This window comes from Schistocerca nitens, chromosome 3 (genome assembly GCF_023898315.1).
Source record: "Schistocerca nitens isolate TAMUIC-IGC-003100 chromosome 3, iqSchNite1.1, whole genome shotgun sequence".
Classification (NCBI taxonomy): Eukaryota; Metazoa; Arthropoda; class Insecta; order Orthoptera; family Acrididae; genus Schistocerca; species Schistocerca nitens.
In genome coordinates this window covers 786,962,799-786,980,570 of record NC_064616.1, presented here as the reverse complement: position 1 = coordinate 786,980,570, position 17,772 = coordinate 786,962,799, and the positions used below count along the sequence as shown (strand labels likewise).

General features: G+C 37.4%; 1 protein-coding gene across 4 annotated transcripts in view; it reads right to left on the bottom strand.

Moving 5' to 3' along the window:
* LOC126248802 (rab GTPase-activating protein 1-like) overlaps nt 1-17,553 on the bottom strand; it is a 185,686-nt gene extending 168,133 nt beyond the window's left edge. For 3 of the 4 annotated variants that reach the window (XM_049950196.1, XM_049950195.1, XM_049950194.1), the window contains exons 1-2: nt 16,866-17,541; nt 9,508-9,691 (exon numbers count right to left, since the gene is read on the bottom strand). In XM_049950196.1, coding sequence (XP_049806153.1) covers nt 9,508-9,691; nt 16,866-17,208 — 527 coding nt within the window. In that variant the 5' untranslated portion in view covers nt 17,209-17,541. Of the gene's footprint in view, nt 1-9,507; nt 9,692-16,865 lie in introns of all 4 variants that reach the window. The other variant, XM_049950193.1, reaches the window with a different exon arrangement.
* Nucleotides 17,554-17,772: the final 219 nt, after the last annotated feature.

The following is a 17,772-nucleotide window of genomic DNA, read 5'->3' as shown; positions in this document are numbered from 1 at the left end:
ACAACACAAAACATTAACAGTATGGTATTGAGACATGGGGTGGGGCACCAGCTGTCTATACATAAAGGCTCTTCAGACTACAAAAAAAGGCAGTAAGATTGATAGCTAAAGTAAATACCAGAGAACCTTGTAGAGAAATCTTCAGAAATAATACAATACTAACTACATACTCTATGTTCATCCTGCAGGCAATAATGTTTGTGGAACAAAATCCAGAATGCAATGTAACAAACAGTAATGCACACAGGTAAAATAAATGGGGACGGGAAAACTTTCACAGAATTGCCATTAAAAAAAGCTACAGACAGCAGTCCATACACAATAGGAACAATATTTTATGACAGACTATCTTCTGGCCACAAGACAGCTAATTTAAACACCTTAAAGAGTAAACTTAAGTTTTTGTTAATAGAGACAAGCTGTTATTCAGTAGAAGATTTCAAGTTGTACTATCCCTTTCCAAAACAGTGTATACAGCATACAGCATAATATATACTTTCACTAATGAAATATTAAATGCTCTGAGTAACCGTAAGTCACCCGCTGGGATTTTTTGTGATCTCTCAAAGGCTTTTGATTGTGTAAAACATGGAATACTTCTAGATAAGTTCAAGCACTATGGTATGAATGGACAGCACTCAAATGGTTTAAATCATACCTAACTGGAAGACTGCAGAAAGCTGAAATAAGCAGTGCACATAATACGCAAAAAAACTGGTGATTTCTCAAACTGGGGAACAATCAAGGATGGGGTGCCGCAAGGTTCGGTCTTGGATCCTCTGCTGTTCTTAATATATATTAATGACTTGCCATTCTATATTCACGAAGATGCAAAGCTGGTACTTTTAGCCGATGATACAAGTATAGCTTTCACACACAACAGACAAGAATAAACTGATGAAATTGTAAACGATGTTTTTCAGAAAATCATTAAAAGGTTCTCTGCATATGGGCTCTCATTAAACTTTGACAAAACACAGTATATACAGTTCCATACAGTAAATGGAATGACACCATTAACAAATATAGACTTTGATCAGAAATCAGTAGCTAAGGTAGAATATTCAAAATTTCTAAGTGTATGCATTGATGAGGGATTGAACTGGAAAAAACACACTGAAGATCTGCTGAAATGTTTGAGTTCAGATACTTATGCTATTAGAGTCACTGCAAATTTTGGTGATATACATCTCAGTAAATTAGCTTACCACACCTATTTTCAGACTCTGCTTTCATATGGCATCATATTCTGGGGTAACTCATCATTGAGTAAACGAGTGTTCATTGCACAAAAGCGTGTATACAGAATAATTGCTGGAGCTCATCCAATATTATCCTGCAGACACTTATTTAAAGAGCTAGGGATCTTCACTGTAGCCTCACAATATATGTATTCACTTATGAAATTTGTTATTAACAATCTGAACGAATTCAAAAGTAATAGCAGTGTACATGGCTACAACACTAGGAGACAGGTTGATCTTCACTACTCAAGGTTAAATCTAACTTTGACTCAGAAGGGGGTAAATTATGCTGCCACAAAAGTCTTTGGTCATTTGCCTAATAGCATCAAAAGTCTGACAGATAGCCATATAGCATTTAAGAGGAAAATTAAAGGAATTTCTGAATGGCAACTCCTCCTACTCATTAGATAAATTTTTGGATATACACTACTGGCCATTCAAATTGCTACACCAAGAAGAAATGCAGACGATAGATGGGTATTCATTGGACAAATATATTATACTAGAACTGACATGTGATTACATTTTCATGCAATTTGGGTGCATAGATCCTGAGAAATCAGTACCCAGAACAACCACCTCTGGCCGTAATAACGGCCTTGATACGCCTGGGCATTCAGTCAAACAGAGCTTGGATGGCGTCTACAGGTACAGCTGCCCATGCAGCTTCAACACGATACCAGAGTACATCGAGAGTAGTGACTGGCGTATTGTGATGAGCCAGTTGCTCGGCCACCATTGACCAGACGTTTTCAATTGGTGAGAGACCATGAGAATGTGCTGGCCAGGGCAGCAGTCAAACATTTTCTGTATCCAGAAAGGCCCGCACAGGACCTGCAACGTGCAGTCGTGCACTATACTGCTGAAATGTAGGGTTTCGCAGGGATCGAATGAAGGGTAGAGCCACGGGTCGTAACACATCTGAAATGTAATGTCCACTGTTCAAAGTGCCGTCAATGCGAACAAGAGGTGACCAAGAAGTGTAACCAATGGCACCCCATGCCATCACGCCGGTTGATACGCCAGTATGGCGATGACGAATACACACTTCCAATGTGCGTTCACCACGATGTCGCCAAACACGGATGCGACCATTATGATGCTGTAAACAGAACCTGGATTCATCCGAAAAAATGACATTTTGCCATTCGAGCACCCAGGTTTGTCATTGAGTACACCATCGCAGGCGCTCCTGTCTGTGGAGGAGGAGGAGGAAATTAGTATTTAACGTCCCGTCGACAACGAGGTCATTAGAGACGGAGCGCAAGCTCGGGTGAGGGAAGGATGGGGAAGGAAATTGGCCATGCCCTTTCAAAGGAACCATCCCAGCATTTGCCTGAAGCGATTTAGGGAAATCACGGAAAACCTAAATCAGGATGGCCGGAGATGGGATTGAACCGTCGTCCTCCCGAATGCGAGTCTCCTGTCTGTGATGCAGCGTCAAGGGTAACCGCAGCCATGGTCTCCGAGCTGATAGTCCATGCTGCCGCAAACGTCGTCGAACTGTTCGTGAAGATGGTTGTTGTCTTGCAAACGTCCCCATCTGTTGACTCAGGGATCGAGACGTGGCTGCATGATCTGTTACAGCCATGCGGATAAGATGCCTGTCATCTCGGCTGCTAGTGATACGAGGCCGTTGGGATCCGTATTACCCTCCTGAACCCACTGATTCCATATTCTGCTAACAGTCATTGGATCTCGACCAACGCAAGCAGCAATGTCGCGATACGATAAACCGCAATCGCGATAGGCTACAATCCGACCTTTATCAAAGTCGGAAACGTGATGGTACGCATTTCTCCTCCTTACACAAGGCATCACAACAACATTTCACCAGGCAATGTTGGTCAACTGCTGTTTGTGTATGAGAAATCGGTTGGAAACTTTCCTCATGCCAGCACATTGTAGGTATTGCCACCAGTGCCAACCTTGTGTGAATGCTCTGAAAAGCTTATCATTTGCATATCACAGCATCTTCTTCCCGTCGGTTCAATTTCGCATCTGTAGCAAGTCATCTTCATGGTGTAGCAATTTTAATGGCCAGTAGTGTAATAAGTGGGTAATCTCCCCATCCCCCACCCAAAAATAAAAGTGTAATGTAATATTTTGTGTAATGTAATATCTTGGATAAACCCCTTTTATTAACCTGATACATTCCACATCATTATGAAGTGTCGTAGTCATGATCTGTGGAACAAGTACTAATCTAATCTAATCTTTGTTTTTTGCAACAACAACAAAATATCTGATCTTCACACACTATGTCAATATACGCATTTATATTTCGAGTTGTAATGTCTCTCTGTAAAACAGTGTATATAGCATAAGTTTGTTTTTGCAACAACAAAAATTTATGACTTTCATTATTTATATCAGCCAGTGCACTTATGTATGTTAGCTAAACCTTTGTATATGTGAACTAAAGTCTATAACAATGTCCAAAAACGGATTGTTCATGGACAGCGAACAAACAAATAAACAACACTAATGCACTTTGATGACTGTTCTATCCATCACAGAAAATTGCAACTTGAATCAATTACAAACCCACCAATGGTGGGAAGGTGTATGACATTACACTGACATCTGACCATGTCTTCCAGTGTTTCACTTTTTCTTTTTTTTTTTTTTTCTCAGATAGTGTATATCCAAAAACAAAAGGCACAAATATGGCATTGAGATAAATATACTGAATAGCCCAGGTGGTTTTATAAATGAGTGTGTTATATACAGAAGGATGCTTGATAATAAGGAAGAAAATGTGATGCCGAAATGGTCATTTTAAGTTTGTTGGAGGAGAATCTGCATGTTGGCCATCATATTTTGATGGATAATTATTACCATGGGTTTGTTTAACTATTTTAAAAATGAAAACACACTACACTAGCTGCAGCGCAACACTATGTTTCATATTATTAGTTATCCGGTACAAATAGTGTTTGGTTAAAAGAACATTGTACAAGAGGGACCAACTGAATGGGGCAGTGCAGTTGTTGAGACACTGATCTCATATTTAGCAGGATGGAGTTCGCTCTGTCTGGCCATCCCGATTTAGGTTTCACAGAGTTTTCCTAAATAATCTCAGGCAAATGCCAGGATGATTACTTCAGGTAGTCCATGGCCGACCAGCTGTCATATCCTTGTAAAACCAAACCTATATATTCTATGAGTATGTGTATATGAGCTATGGAGTTTCACGGTGATACATTGACAAATCCTAAGTCATTGTGAGATGATCCCTGCATAAATAAATAAGAGAAACACCCATTAAGAAACTGTATCTGCAAAACTGGTGAACAGTAATAAAAATTATCATATTGACTATGCATGATAAGAAAACAGAACAATAGATGAGATGCTAACCACACTTCCACAGAATTTCTGTATACTATGGAACAGTTACTGAATATACATAAGCAAAGAACCTCAAATTGCTGTGAGTTGTCAACTACAATGCAATTTTTTCTGGGAGTTAGAGGCAGAACCAGGTGTTGTTTTATTCGTGTGAATGAAAGACCATTAGCTGATCTAAGAAACTTTTTTTCACTCAAGCTGGCATTCTATGTTTTCACTTGAAATTACCAGTATAACAAATACTCTGAGAAGAAGACTGTGATTTATGATTAAAGAATAAAAATAATAAAGTGACTACCTATACAAGCGGAAATCCCAAAATTTATGAAAAAGACACCTCATAACAAAAAACACACTCAGCAAAACCAGGAACAAACTAATGGGAAAAAATGTCATTAGGAGGCTAGATATAAAAAGTGTCCCAAACAATCCCAGTGTACTGACAACACAAGTACACAGATTGTCCAGACGACACTGAATTTTGTTTGTACTGCTGTACAATTATACATGATTAGCAAATGCTTTGTATTGCAATGTGAATTCTTAATATTTCCTGAGATATCTGTTCTCCCATACATACTTCTCATTTGATGAGTGTTTTTAAGGTTTCAAAGCCTAATGTTTATTCTTCGAAAGAGGCACATTTGTTGTTTGAACGTATTTTCTTTTCACTGATAGTAGATCATAAGTGTTGGCAGAATTGTTTTAAATAATGCTTCGAATATTTATAACTCTCAGACAGTGTTTACGATTTATCATGCAGGCCTAGTGCAGCTGACAATTGTATGCGTTTTTGCATCTAGCAACCCTACTGTGCGCAAATTATATTAGCTGTCCCTCTCATACAATACATGAACTTCACAATTCTGCACAAGTATTATTTCAGCTTGCAGCTCATGCATGATTACAAGCACAGGCCTCATTGGTGAGTGACTTCCACTGATGCCTCCGGTGGCTTTATGAACACATTTTGTTCAAGGTTCAATTCTTCCAGACTAAAGTAAGTTCAAGTGAGAAACATGAAGAAAGGAAGATTAAGGTTATGCACTCCATAAACGACAAGGCATTGGAGATGGAGCTCAAATGAGGGGACTTAATTGGCCATGTCCTTTCATGGGAACTATCCTGGCATTTGCCTTGAAAATCGCTTAACATCTCTCAAGTCCAGTGTCTTACCACCTCAATTGGTAAGTGACCAAAATGAGAAACTAATGCCTAGAAAACTTTTTTTCCTTGACAGAATAATTGAAGCAAATGGGTGGTGCCACTACTGGTAGATTCAATAAATTTTTGGGATCCGACTGGTGGCCATAACTAAAATTTGTATACTTCACAATTCTGTATACTTACCAATTGAGGTTGTAAGACACTGGACTTGAGGGCAGTGATTCAAATTCCCATCTTGGCATCCAGATTTAGACGTTCAGAGATTTTCAAGGCAAATTCCGGGATAGTTCCCATGAAAGGACATGGCCAATTAAGTTCCCTCATTTTAGCTCCATCTCCAATGCGTTGTCGTTTATGGAGTGCATAACCTTAATCCTCCTTTCTACACTGTACTACCTAATCCAGGTATAGATGGCTCAGAGTTTGGAGTTTTGACAGTAATCCATAGGTATTACTAATTATAACTGTGCCAAAATGGAAATGAACATTTCAGCTCATAATAAAACAAGGTTAAACCAACTTGACTTAAATATGTGCACGATACTACTTGCACATTATGTTGTTTTAATGGTCTACTAAAGATGTCTAGAGTTAGAAGTAACTCTGTGATCCCAACACCGTGGCCTCCCCTTGTTAGTATTTCTTGAGCAATGTTGCTATGGTGGCAGGAAGAAGCTCTTTCCATTAGCTGAGGTTTCATAAGGGAAAATACCAAGTATTTCAAGAAAATCCTTTTTTTCTCTCTCTTTTTTGGATTTATCACGTTTGCATGAAAAATGATCTGAGTACAGATTACTGATTCCTCCTATATCCATTAGAGTATATATGCATAATTGAAAGTACTAAAACTGTCTTATTATTATTATTATTATTATTATTATACATATGAAACTAATGTCATACCATTTTGGAAACCAAATAGAGGGGAATGCACAGCCCTACCATTCTCAGGCAAATATTGTTGTGGGATATAGCATTTGTTTTTTCTCAAGGTACTGATGCATATTAGCCGCTTTTTTAACAAGGAGGTGCCTAAGGAATAGGTGATGTACCAGTTATCCATTATAACATTTCTTCCAGAGCCTTCAATGTGAGTAACAGGCCTACCTACAATGTCAAAGGGAGATAAGCATTGTTTGGTCTTGTAGGTTGTTTCCCACAATACACTTCAATATGCTAAAACAAAATATCTTTATCCCGTACTTCACAAGTTCATGCAGGATAGACTGAACAAAAGAACAACATTCCCGGAAAGCTTGCAACTTCTCATCTATCAAAAATATGCCTACCCTGTATGTGATCTTGCAGTTCATCAAAAAGTCATTTAATATTTGCCTTATTTTAGCAAGTTTATCAGTTACTCTTCTTTCTTGGGCCCTTGTCATCAAAACGGATACAACACAAAAGGAACAAAAATCTTCTGTAGCTCATCACAGCTCTTGTAATCTCAATCCTGTGTCATCTGCTGTCCACAGTTCAATGACAGTGTGGTTTGTTTCTTTAGTCTTGAAGAGGTACAGCAATCCAAACAATGCCATTATTTCCACTTTGTAGTTTCTTTAGCATCCCTTTCTCTGAAACTGTACACACACTTTCTTTCTTAGACTGAGTATCTAAGTTTGTTTATCTTATTATTTCGTCAATCATTTCCAAGCTAAGTATTGTCCATAAAGCCTCGGTTTCACTTGTCACCCCTTTGTCACCATGTTTAGGTGCAGAAAATATATTTACAATATTCTTTCTTTTTGTTTTTTCGTTTTTTGTCACATTAGCACACATTTCATTCCATTTACGTGTTTTATCCCCTCCAATAAAAATATCACCAGTGGAGAGTGAATATTCACGGTCATCATCTGAATCATGTTCTTGTTCAGAATCTGAATTGTGGTCACTTTGTGTGATAAGTTCCTCTTCTTCCCCCACAGCTGTGATAAAACATGTAAATGGAATGAAATGTGTGCTAATCTGACAAAAACGAAAAATACACAAAGAAAGACTACCGTAAATATATTTCCTGGACCTAAACATGGTGCCAAAAGGGTGGCAAGTGAAACCGAGGCTTTATGGACAATACTTAGTATGGCAATGATTTACAAAATAATAAGATAAACGAACTTAGCCACTCAGTCTAAGAAAGAAAGTGTAGTTTCAAGAGAAAGGGATACTAAAGAAACTACAAAGTGGAAATAATGGCATTGTTTGGATTGCTGTACCTCTTCAGGACTAAAAAAGCAAACCACATTGTCACTGAACTGTGGACAGCACATGACACAGGATTGAGATTACAAGAACTGTAATAAGCAACAGAAGATTTTTGTTCCTTTTGTGTTGTATCTGTTTTAATGACAGGGCACAAGACAAGAAAGAAGAGTAACTGATAAACTTGCTACAGTAAGGTCTTTTCCATTGTTTGCTTCAGTCACTGATTATGTACATGTCATCTCCCATTTTTCAATGATTTTACAAAAGCCTCAAGGAGCTATTAATATTACCTCCCAAGTGATTTTCACACTTGATCTCTTTTCTAATCTTGGCAGGTAACTTTTGTCTGGTGCATCTGAAGATATTCTAAATTTCATTGTTATGATGTATAGGTGGACTACGTACAAACAAGTATTGCTGAGTGGAGGTATCATACAACACTCAGTGCCAACATGAAGTATTCTATCTGCTTTAAACTACAGACAAAGCATTTTTCTTTGACGAAAATTTCATATGTCCAACTGATAAGACTGGCCTCAATACAGGCAGGTGCCATACTTGGTGGAAATATGTTTATTGGTGGTGACAATAAAACATGAAGATGGATAAATACTTTTAACAGTGACTATTGGTTTCACAGTACTGCCGCATGTACTCAGGCGGTGAAATACTGATTACTTTTAGTGTTTTGCTGGACACTCAATAAATGTACTCTTAATGAGTATCGCAACAGCATAATTTATGTTATGATAATGACTGGGCACTGAGAATATTTGATTGTCCTGTTTGTAATGAGGAAACAGAGATGTTTTGTTGAAAACGAGTAGAGCATTAAATACAGAGCAAGTTGTCTTCCTTAGGGCTGACTGACTACAATAAGCACAGTGTCATAAGCACGGTTGTAGTTTAGTTGGTGGATTAGTTCACACTGACTTTATTTGTTATTATCCTTTAGTAATATCACTTGTTAATTCTTTCATGTATGCAGGCCTACACAGATCACTTTTTTTCACTTCCTTTCCTCCAACACAAATGAAATAAAATCAGAGCATGACAAAGTAATATCTCCGTTGCATTACACTCACAAACAAAACCAAACGAACTTCAAAGAAACAGAACACACATATTTTCATAATAAAATAGTTGCAAGGATATGCAGCAAATGAAGCTTCCTCATACAAAGAAGATTAAAAGTAAAATACAATACCCCTTAGGTGCAGGATGAATTTGTCTCAATCATTATGAAGAGATGAAATAATTAAACATTTACTGCAGTATACTACCTTTTACAGCCATTCTCAAATTAAGTGTATCTTTGTATCATGTCAACAATGGCTACAACATAACAGATAAATTTGGCATTTTGTTGAATGTTGGGGAAACATGGCACATAATGAACTAAAGCACATAATTAATTAAACATACTGTTAGAAAATATGTAAAGACAGATTTGATCTGGTTACAAAGTTAGGACAGATGCAGTGCATGCCTGAAAGTAAAATGGAATAAAACATTCATTTGTCACAATATTAACACTCACACAACTGTTCCATCTGAAGAGCTTGGAACGGACACAGAAATTTTAATTCCACTTTCTATAGACTGTTCATTTAATATTGCCATATTCCTCTGAATCTCTGCTTCACTTTTAGGAGCATTTATGGCAGCTGAACCAAGATATGTCACTCCATTAAAAATAGTACACTCCTGTTGCACATCTGGAACTGAAAAATTGCTGGTTAAATGAGTAGATCTTTTAGTAGCTGCATTACTACACTAGCACAAACAAGGAAACAATCTCTTAAATATACATCTGTTTCATATTCAATGCAAAAGTGGTGGAGGAGTCAATTATACACACACACATTATATTACATACCCAAAAAGAAAAAATGGTTCAAATGGCTCTGAGCAATATGGGACTCAACTGCTGTGGTCATAAGTCCCCTAGAACTTAGAACTACTTAAACCTAACTAACCTAAGGACAGCACACAACACCCAGCCATCACGAGGCAGAGAAAATCCCTGACCCCGCCGGGAATCGAACCCAAAAAAGAGTTTTTCTTCATGAAAAGAAAATGTTAAAACTATTGCAGCTAACTGTACAAACATCATTGCAACTGGAAAAACTTTTAAACCTTCCTTCATATGTCAATATTTCAGTCAAAGTTTATTTGTTACATTTATTCACTTTTGTATCTCATTAGTGCCTGTTATCCACTCACTTCAGAGTTCCAAAAGCCAGCTATAATTGAATATTCCCCCCTTGACAAGTTTCATTGGCAGTATGAGAAATGAGCCTTTCCATAAAATATAATTTTTGCATGTTTACTGGTTTCACAACAGTGGGCAATGGATAGTTTGAAAAATTTGTCTCTCCATTATTTTTCTTCAGTGAGAAGAACCAAGAGAAATTACTATTTGTCACTAACAGTTTTCTATTCACTAAACTTTTACACACATTCAAAAACATTATTAGACATTTAAGCATAGTAAAAGATGCACTGCATAATGACTACAATACTGTTTCATTAAGCAGTGGAGTGGATGTTTCAGAAAATCTAAGGTAGATGCACATAAGTAAGGACCAGTATCAATTTTTAACTATTTAGATGCATTAAAAAACGCACACACACACACACACACACACACACACACACACACACACACAGAGAGAGAGAGAGAGAGAGAGAGAGAGAGAGAGAGAGAGAGAGAGAGAGAGAGTTTTTTTTTGGGGGGGGGGGGGATGAAAATACTGCCACAGTGATTATGAGGGATCGTCATAAAATTTTAATCATCACATCAAAAGTAAGTCAGTAAATAAATAAAACAACATTTTACAATTAATTTATTGTTTGTTTGCTGGTGCATGTATGTAGTAATAATTCAATTTGCATTTCCCATGGCACAATACTGTAGCATGTAACTACAAAAGCCAAAACAAAATGGCACAGTCTGTTGATAAAGTAGATTGTCATTCCGTAATTGATCTTTGGCAGACGTGGACCTGTTACAGCTGTGTCAGGCCAACCTAGACAGATAAAGAAGTCATCTGGATTGGCATGCCACAGCTGCAACATTTCCACTGCTGTCGAAAATGAATTACTGCACGAAACTAAACTTTACCAAAGGTGTGTCATTTTGTTTGAGCTCCCCTGGCAGTGTGCTATGGTACTGTGGTGCAGGGATTTCAAAGTGTATTACACCTGTATACACATACTGTTAAACAAAAACAAAATAAGTTCTGGTACATACATTAATATTTTCATTGTGATGGTTAAAACTTTTTAACTACCTTTAGTAAACAGCAGACTTGAGTAAAAAACTGGGCTTTGAGGTGCTTCGAACTATTTGAAAGCTTACATCCCTTTACTGAACATATTTTTAAACATCATTGAAACATATACCTTTTGTATGTAGACTCTCTCTGTACTCCTCCCCCTTTCCCACTTTCTTTCCACTATATAAACACAGTATGTAAATGTGACTCGAAGGACAATCACTAGGAGTGTATGTGTGCTGGTAGATCAGTGCCTAATAGCAATTGCAGTTTCCCAATTTAATATAGAGGAGACAACATACACACTGTTAGCTAGGCTTGTGTTTATTTAAGAAAGCATTTGACAAATATATGAGGGCCATAATGAAAGCAAAGAGCATAATCTTTAATCTTTGTTTTTTAGACAAACAAAGTATGTCATATTAATCTATATATTTTGTGTGTTTTCAACAGTCTCCATTTGTTTGTACACATCGTTCCTATCATTATGCAAATTCAAAAATACACCTGCAGTAAAACTCTGTGCCAGTTTCCTGAAGACACTGATGCTCTGCTTATTGAACATCCTCCACTGTCTCATAGCAATGGCCTCACATCTGACAGAACCGAAAAGAAGGTAGTCAGAGGGTGTCAAGTCGGGATTGTAGGAAGGATGTGCAGGATTTTCCCACCCAAATGTCCTGCTCTTCTCTACAGTGACATGAGCAGTGTGAGGACACACATCATCCTGTTGCAGGTTGATTTCCCCATGGTGTTTATTGCACAGCGCACGACAGAACCTCGGAAGTGTCTGGATATAGTGAGCAGCATTTATAGCTAATCAAAGTTCAAGAACATCAATCAACTCTAGCCTTGCTGCATTCCATGAAGACAGTTTGAGGGCAACTGCTATTAGGCTCATCTTGGATACCAGTGTTACCATCTTTGAAATTTTTCACCCTACACCTAACACTAGTGATGTGGGCTGGGCAAATGCCCAGTGGGCAGGACATTTATAGGAAGGTTGGAACTTTAATAGTGGCATCTATTTATTTACAGCTCATACAAAATAGATACGTGTTTCAAAGTTTTACTGACCTTCAAAGTAGTCACCAGCATTGTGTATAACCTGTTGCCAGCGATGTGGAAGTCGTAGGATACTATTAGCAGTGCCAATGGTGTTGACAGTTCGAGCGGCGTGGTCTACGATCATCACTTCTGTCACTAAGCTGGTCATAGGTTGTGTTCCAAAAATGAACAGTATAGAGACAGAAGTGTGACACTTTCTGCAGGACCTGACCATCATTTTGCAGGACAATGCTCAAGCATGTACAGTGCAAGCTGTTACTGATTTGTTTGACTGATGGGGCTGCTAAGTGCTATACCACCTACTGCACTGCCCTGACTTAAGTCCTCGTGAGTTCAACTCGATTTCTAAACTGAAGGAAACACTTCATGGCATTCGCTTCAGAACTTCTACAAATCTGTCGGTTAATAGACTGCGCCACTCGAACTGTCAACATCACTGGCACTGCTAAGAGTAGCCTATGACTTCCACATCGCTGGCAAAGGGTTATACACAATGCTGGTGACTACTTTGTAGGTCAGTAAAACTTTGAAACGTATCTATTTTGCACGAGCTGTAAATAAATAGTTGACACTATTAAAGTTCCAACCCTTGTAAATGGGCATTTGCCCAAAGCAGTTTTAAATTCCCAGAATCTGGGGATTTATATAAAAAAGCACTTTTTAAAGTTTTCCATAATTTACCAATTAAAATAAGGGATGGAACAATACTGCTGATATTAAAAGTTAGTAAATGTTTACACTTAGACATATGTATGTTATTCATTGCCTCTATTATTAAGAATGAAAGGAAAGAAGAGGTGTTTTTTTTTTTTTTTTTTTTTTTTTTTTTTTTTTTTTTTTTTTTTTTTACAATCATTCTAACTTGCAGTACCAAGGATGGGTGCATGTTGCTGATAGCAGCTCATCATGTAGGATGTCCTTTCTCTTTTTACCTGTTCTACTCTTCACACACACATACACACACTGTGTAGAACAGCTGTGTAGTGGTAAGCCGGTATGAAAAAAACATTATCCTTGGGTCATCGCTTTATAACATATCACACTTATAATCCATGTTAGATTTCTGAATAATATTGAAGAATGATTATTAATAACAAAATTATTACTGAATGTATTAAACAGCAGGCATGTGCTTCTTGGAGATAAATGTTTTCTTAAATGTTAAACTGTTTTCAGTGAAAAAAATGCTTTGGTGTCAGATGTAGTGACATTTGAGACAGACTATTTTTAGTGTTCTATTCTACTGCTTTCCTTATCTACTTTCAAATGATTGCACTGCTGTGGAGATAAAATGAGAACACATACACAAAAAAGATTTAATAAAAAAGAATTGATTAACAATATGCTGGAATTGTTCGATTCCAATACTTGACAATTCCTAGAGAATTGGCGATTCTTGGAATTGTGGAATCGGAACATGACACTTTACTAATTAAAATCATTATGGATAAACTTTTGTCCTCTTATAAACTGCACTTTATTTCAAAAATTACTTTTAAACTTGAATATTGTTTTCTTTTTTTATCATACACTACTCCAAGAATTGACATTATTAAAGATGTAAAAAGTTATTTTTACAGTCCAATTTAATTCCTCATATAACGCTCCCCTAACTCTCAACCAACTTTTTTAACTCTGTTACCCAACCACTTCAGAAGCAGTGTTGCAAAACAACTTTTCCAATACAAACTATCAGCTTCATTTTATTATAAGCACTGCTTATCAATTAATCTTTAAAATGCATAAATGCCTGGGCATTTATGAATTTTGGGCATTTGCCCAGGCAATTATCTTGGGCATTTGCCTCAATTTATCAATGCCCAGGCATTTTGCACCACTATCTGGCACCCATGTAGATTCTCCATATTCACGTTCAAGTCTAAGGTGAATTTCAGCAGCACATTTTCCCTCATTAATAAAGAATTCAATGACGGCATGCCACCGAAATGAATCAATGGTGTCAGCCATTTTGGATGAACTGTCTGTGATCACATTATAGATAACAATGAAGTCACAAGAAGGAAACACGTGGTGTTAGGTGTGTAGATTACAATCCTGCATTTGTTTTGTTAAATTGATGGAAATGGAATTTTAACAATGGGTTGCTCATTACTTTCAGTACAGGCATCATAAATAAAGCTCTTGAACTGTGACAGTATTGTGAAAATTAGGCAATATAAAATATTCTTGAACAAATATCAGTTTGCTTAAATACTTCAAAAAGCTGCAATAGTGATATTTTAAAATTAGGCGCACTGTACAGAGACAAAAGGCAGGTCACATGAAGTTACACAGGAAGTTTATGCTAATAAGACTTGGTTTAATGCATTTTCTGGCTGTGATCAACATAGCAGTTTTACTCCCAGCAATGCCTACAGTGGCGCAAGATTCCAGTGTTCAGTAAAAAATGGTTCAAATGGCTCTGAGCACTATGGGACTTAACATCTGAGGTCATCAGTCCCCTCGAACTTAGAACTACTTAAACCCAACCAACCTAAAGACATCACATACATCCATGCCCGAGGCAGGTTCAAACCTGCGAGCGCAGCGGTCGCGCAGTTCCAGACTGAAGCACCTAGAACCGCTCGGCCACAACGGCTGGCTGTGTTCAGTACAATGAGAAAACATCACTAAATACAAACATAATATAATTGAGTCAAAATTTTTAAGCATATGGCATCAGAATTACTTCAAATGGGACACACACGTAAACAAAATAAATGGGACACTAAATGAAATATGTTAAATTATATGTTCCGGCCTACTCTATAAATAACCTGTCACATTGTCTGAATCACCTACACTGCCCAATTTCACAGCATCCTATTATATGGAATTAGATTCTGGTGTTTTACACTACCTAGTTCAGTCGTTATCTTAACTCAGAAGATAACTGTAAAATAAATGCAACATTCTTCCAAAGCTCTTTTTCAACACTCGTCAATCCTCCCAATTCACTGTACGTATTTACCAGAAATTTGTAAAGATGTTAGAAAAAATTTAACAGGCTTAAATAAAACTTTTAATATCCATGAGCATGATGCAATGCAAAAGATTCATGCCCCCTCAGTGGTGACATTAGCTTATAAAATGTCCACTGCAGATGGTGCTATGCAAAATTTACAAAAGTTACTTTTTTTTTTTTTTTTTTTTTTTTTTTTGTAAAACCCTATGCACATTCTTATTACATCACTGCTTCTACTCAATAGCAGAATCTGGAAAGACTTTTTGGATGAATAAATAAATATTGACATGAAGCAGTCATAGCCAGGATGTGAGGAAATCATGGGAAGACTGTTATAGTGTGCACTTAGCCTTGTGAGGCAAAATGAGGAGTTACTTAGAAGCAGTTCCAAAAGGAAGACACCTGACAATGACTGGCAGAGTGTTGTGCTGAACACACACTCCTCCACACTACATCCAACTATGCTGCTGGTACCCCTTACATCATTTGTAGCCGATGTAAAATATATACACTAATATATACATAATATACACTGAAATACTAACCAGAGATATGTCTATTACGTACAACAGTTCTTCTGAATTTATTTCACAGTTTTAATTATTTATAATGAAATATGTGTTAAATAAGAAGTGAACAAAGACGAGCTATGCTACAGGTTGATTTGGCTGCGGCATTTATTTTGTATTCACATTTATTGGGTTTGATAACTCACAAATAAAGAATCACCTTCCAATATTAATAACACCTTGGGCTACATTACAGATCAGTCTATCTTATCAACCAATATTGGGGGCGGGGAGTGAGCACTACCACCCACTCACCACAAAACTTTAGTCTTCCTGCTGCAAGATAATAAGTAAAGAGACATGCGCTGTCTTTAAAGTCACGCTGATGCAGTCCATACATATTCCAGTTACAGTATAAAAGTCCTCATATGCTCAATATTTTTACTCAGCTTAGAATATTGTCAGTCACCCACCATGGTAAAAATGGCAATCATTTATACAGGCCTACACAAGTACTGCACAAGTCAAATGGCTCTGAGCACTATGGGACTCAACTGCTGAGGTCATTAGTCCCCTAGAACTTAGAACGAGTTAAACCTAACTAACCTAAGGACATCACAAACATCCATGCCCGAGGCAGGATTCGAACCTGCGACCGTAGCGGTCTTGCGGTTCCAGACTGCAGCGCCTGTAACAGCACGGCCACTTCGGCCGGCCACTGCACAAGTCAAAAATCAGTGTACTAGCCAACAATTATAGTTATCTCACTCCAGGATCATCTATACAACAATCCTGAATTTCTACTTTTATGTGGTGATGGCTTCGTAATTCATAAGTGTGAAAAAACGCTAATTATACACGAATTATCTAAATTAAATATGCACAGCACAATTTCTTAACATTCATTCAGCAGAAAAAAGAAAAAAAAAATGTTGCCACAAAGGTAAATTTATTTCAATACAAGGAATGTTTACTACAACAAAATAAGAGTAATTGTAGATTCCAGCTCGTGAAATTACATTTATAAATGTATCAACATTCATTGCACTTCTTAACAATAACGAACTCTGCTCACCATTTGTCAATTCTTCATTCTTCATGGTGTCTTCCTTCTCTACCTCATTTGATGGTGAGTTTGAAATGTCCGAGTCCTCATTATAAAATATGCTTTTGCCGACAATTTTAATAGCTTCTGCATCTGAGGACTGGGTAACAGCTGCGTTATTTATACTATTTTCCATTTTCGGACTCTGGCAGTCTTCTGACAGTACTTCTCTCAAATTTTTTCTTAAGTCATCAATGCTACCGTCATCTGCAATATGGAGCTGGGGTCTATTGATGGTATTCCCAGCTAAAATCTCATATTCTTCACTAGTAGTACCTGATTCGTACGACCTTACACTCAGGCTATCTTCCATACCTATATAAAACGAATTACCAGTGATGCAGCATGCATAAAAGACTACTATCGCGATAAACAATTAAGTCTAACAATAAAGTTTTAATTTATTAGGTGTACTTAAATCACTTTAAATCCAAAGTGAAAGAATGAACGGGAGGGGCGTGTTTCTGGATACATATACAAAAGCGCTGCCATTGCAAATTATTCGTTGCCATGTTCTGGGCATTACTTCAACATTCTAACCCTGGTATGCATTATTACTAAACACAACACTCAACGCTGAATCCATCATCTGTTAATCACATCTTAAACAATTGACATCTTCTGTCTCCCCACCTGTCAACAAACCACCCACATCAACTTAAATCTATAATCTTTGCAACTGCACAGAGACTACCACAGAATCATGCGTCTAGCCGCAGCAGCAACGGAGGCAGTGGACCACTGAGGGTAAGGATAGATGTCGCTGCGACGGTCAGACAGTAATCACATTATGTAAATATTTGCTGTCTGCTCACGGTGCTGTAATTCTTCGTAGTGGTAATATTTAAAAAATCGAATTCATGGCTAAACGTAAGAA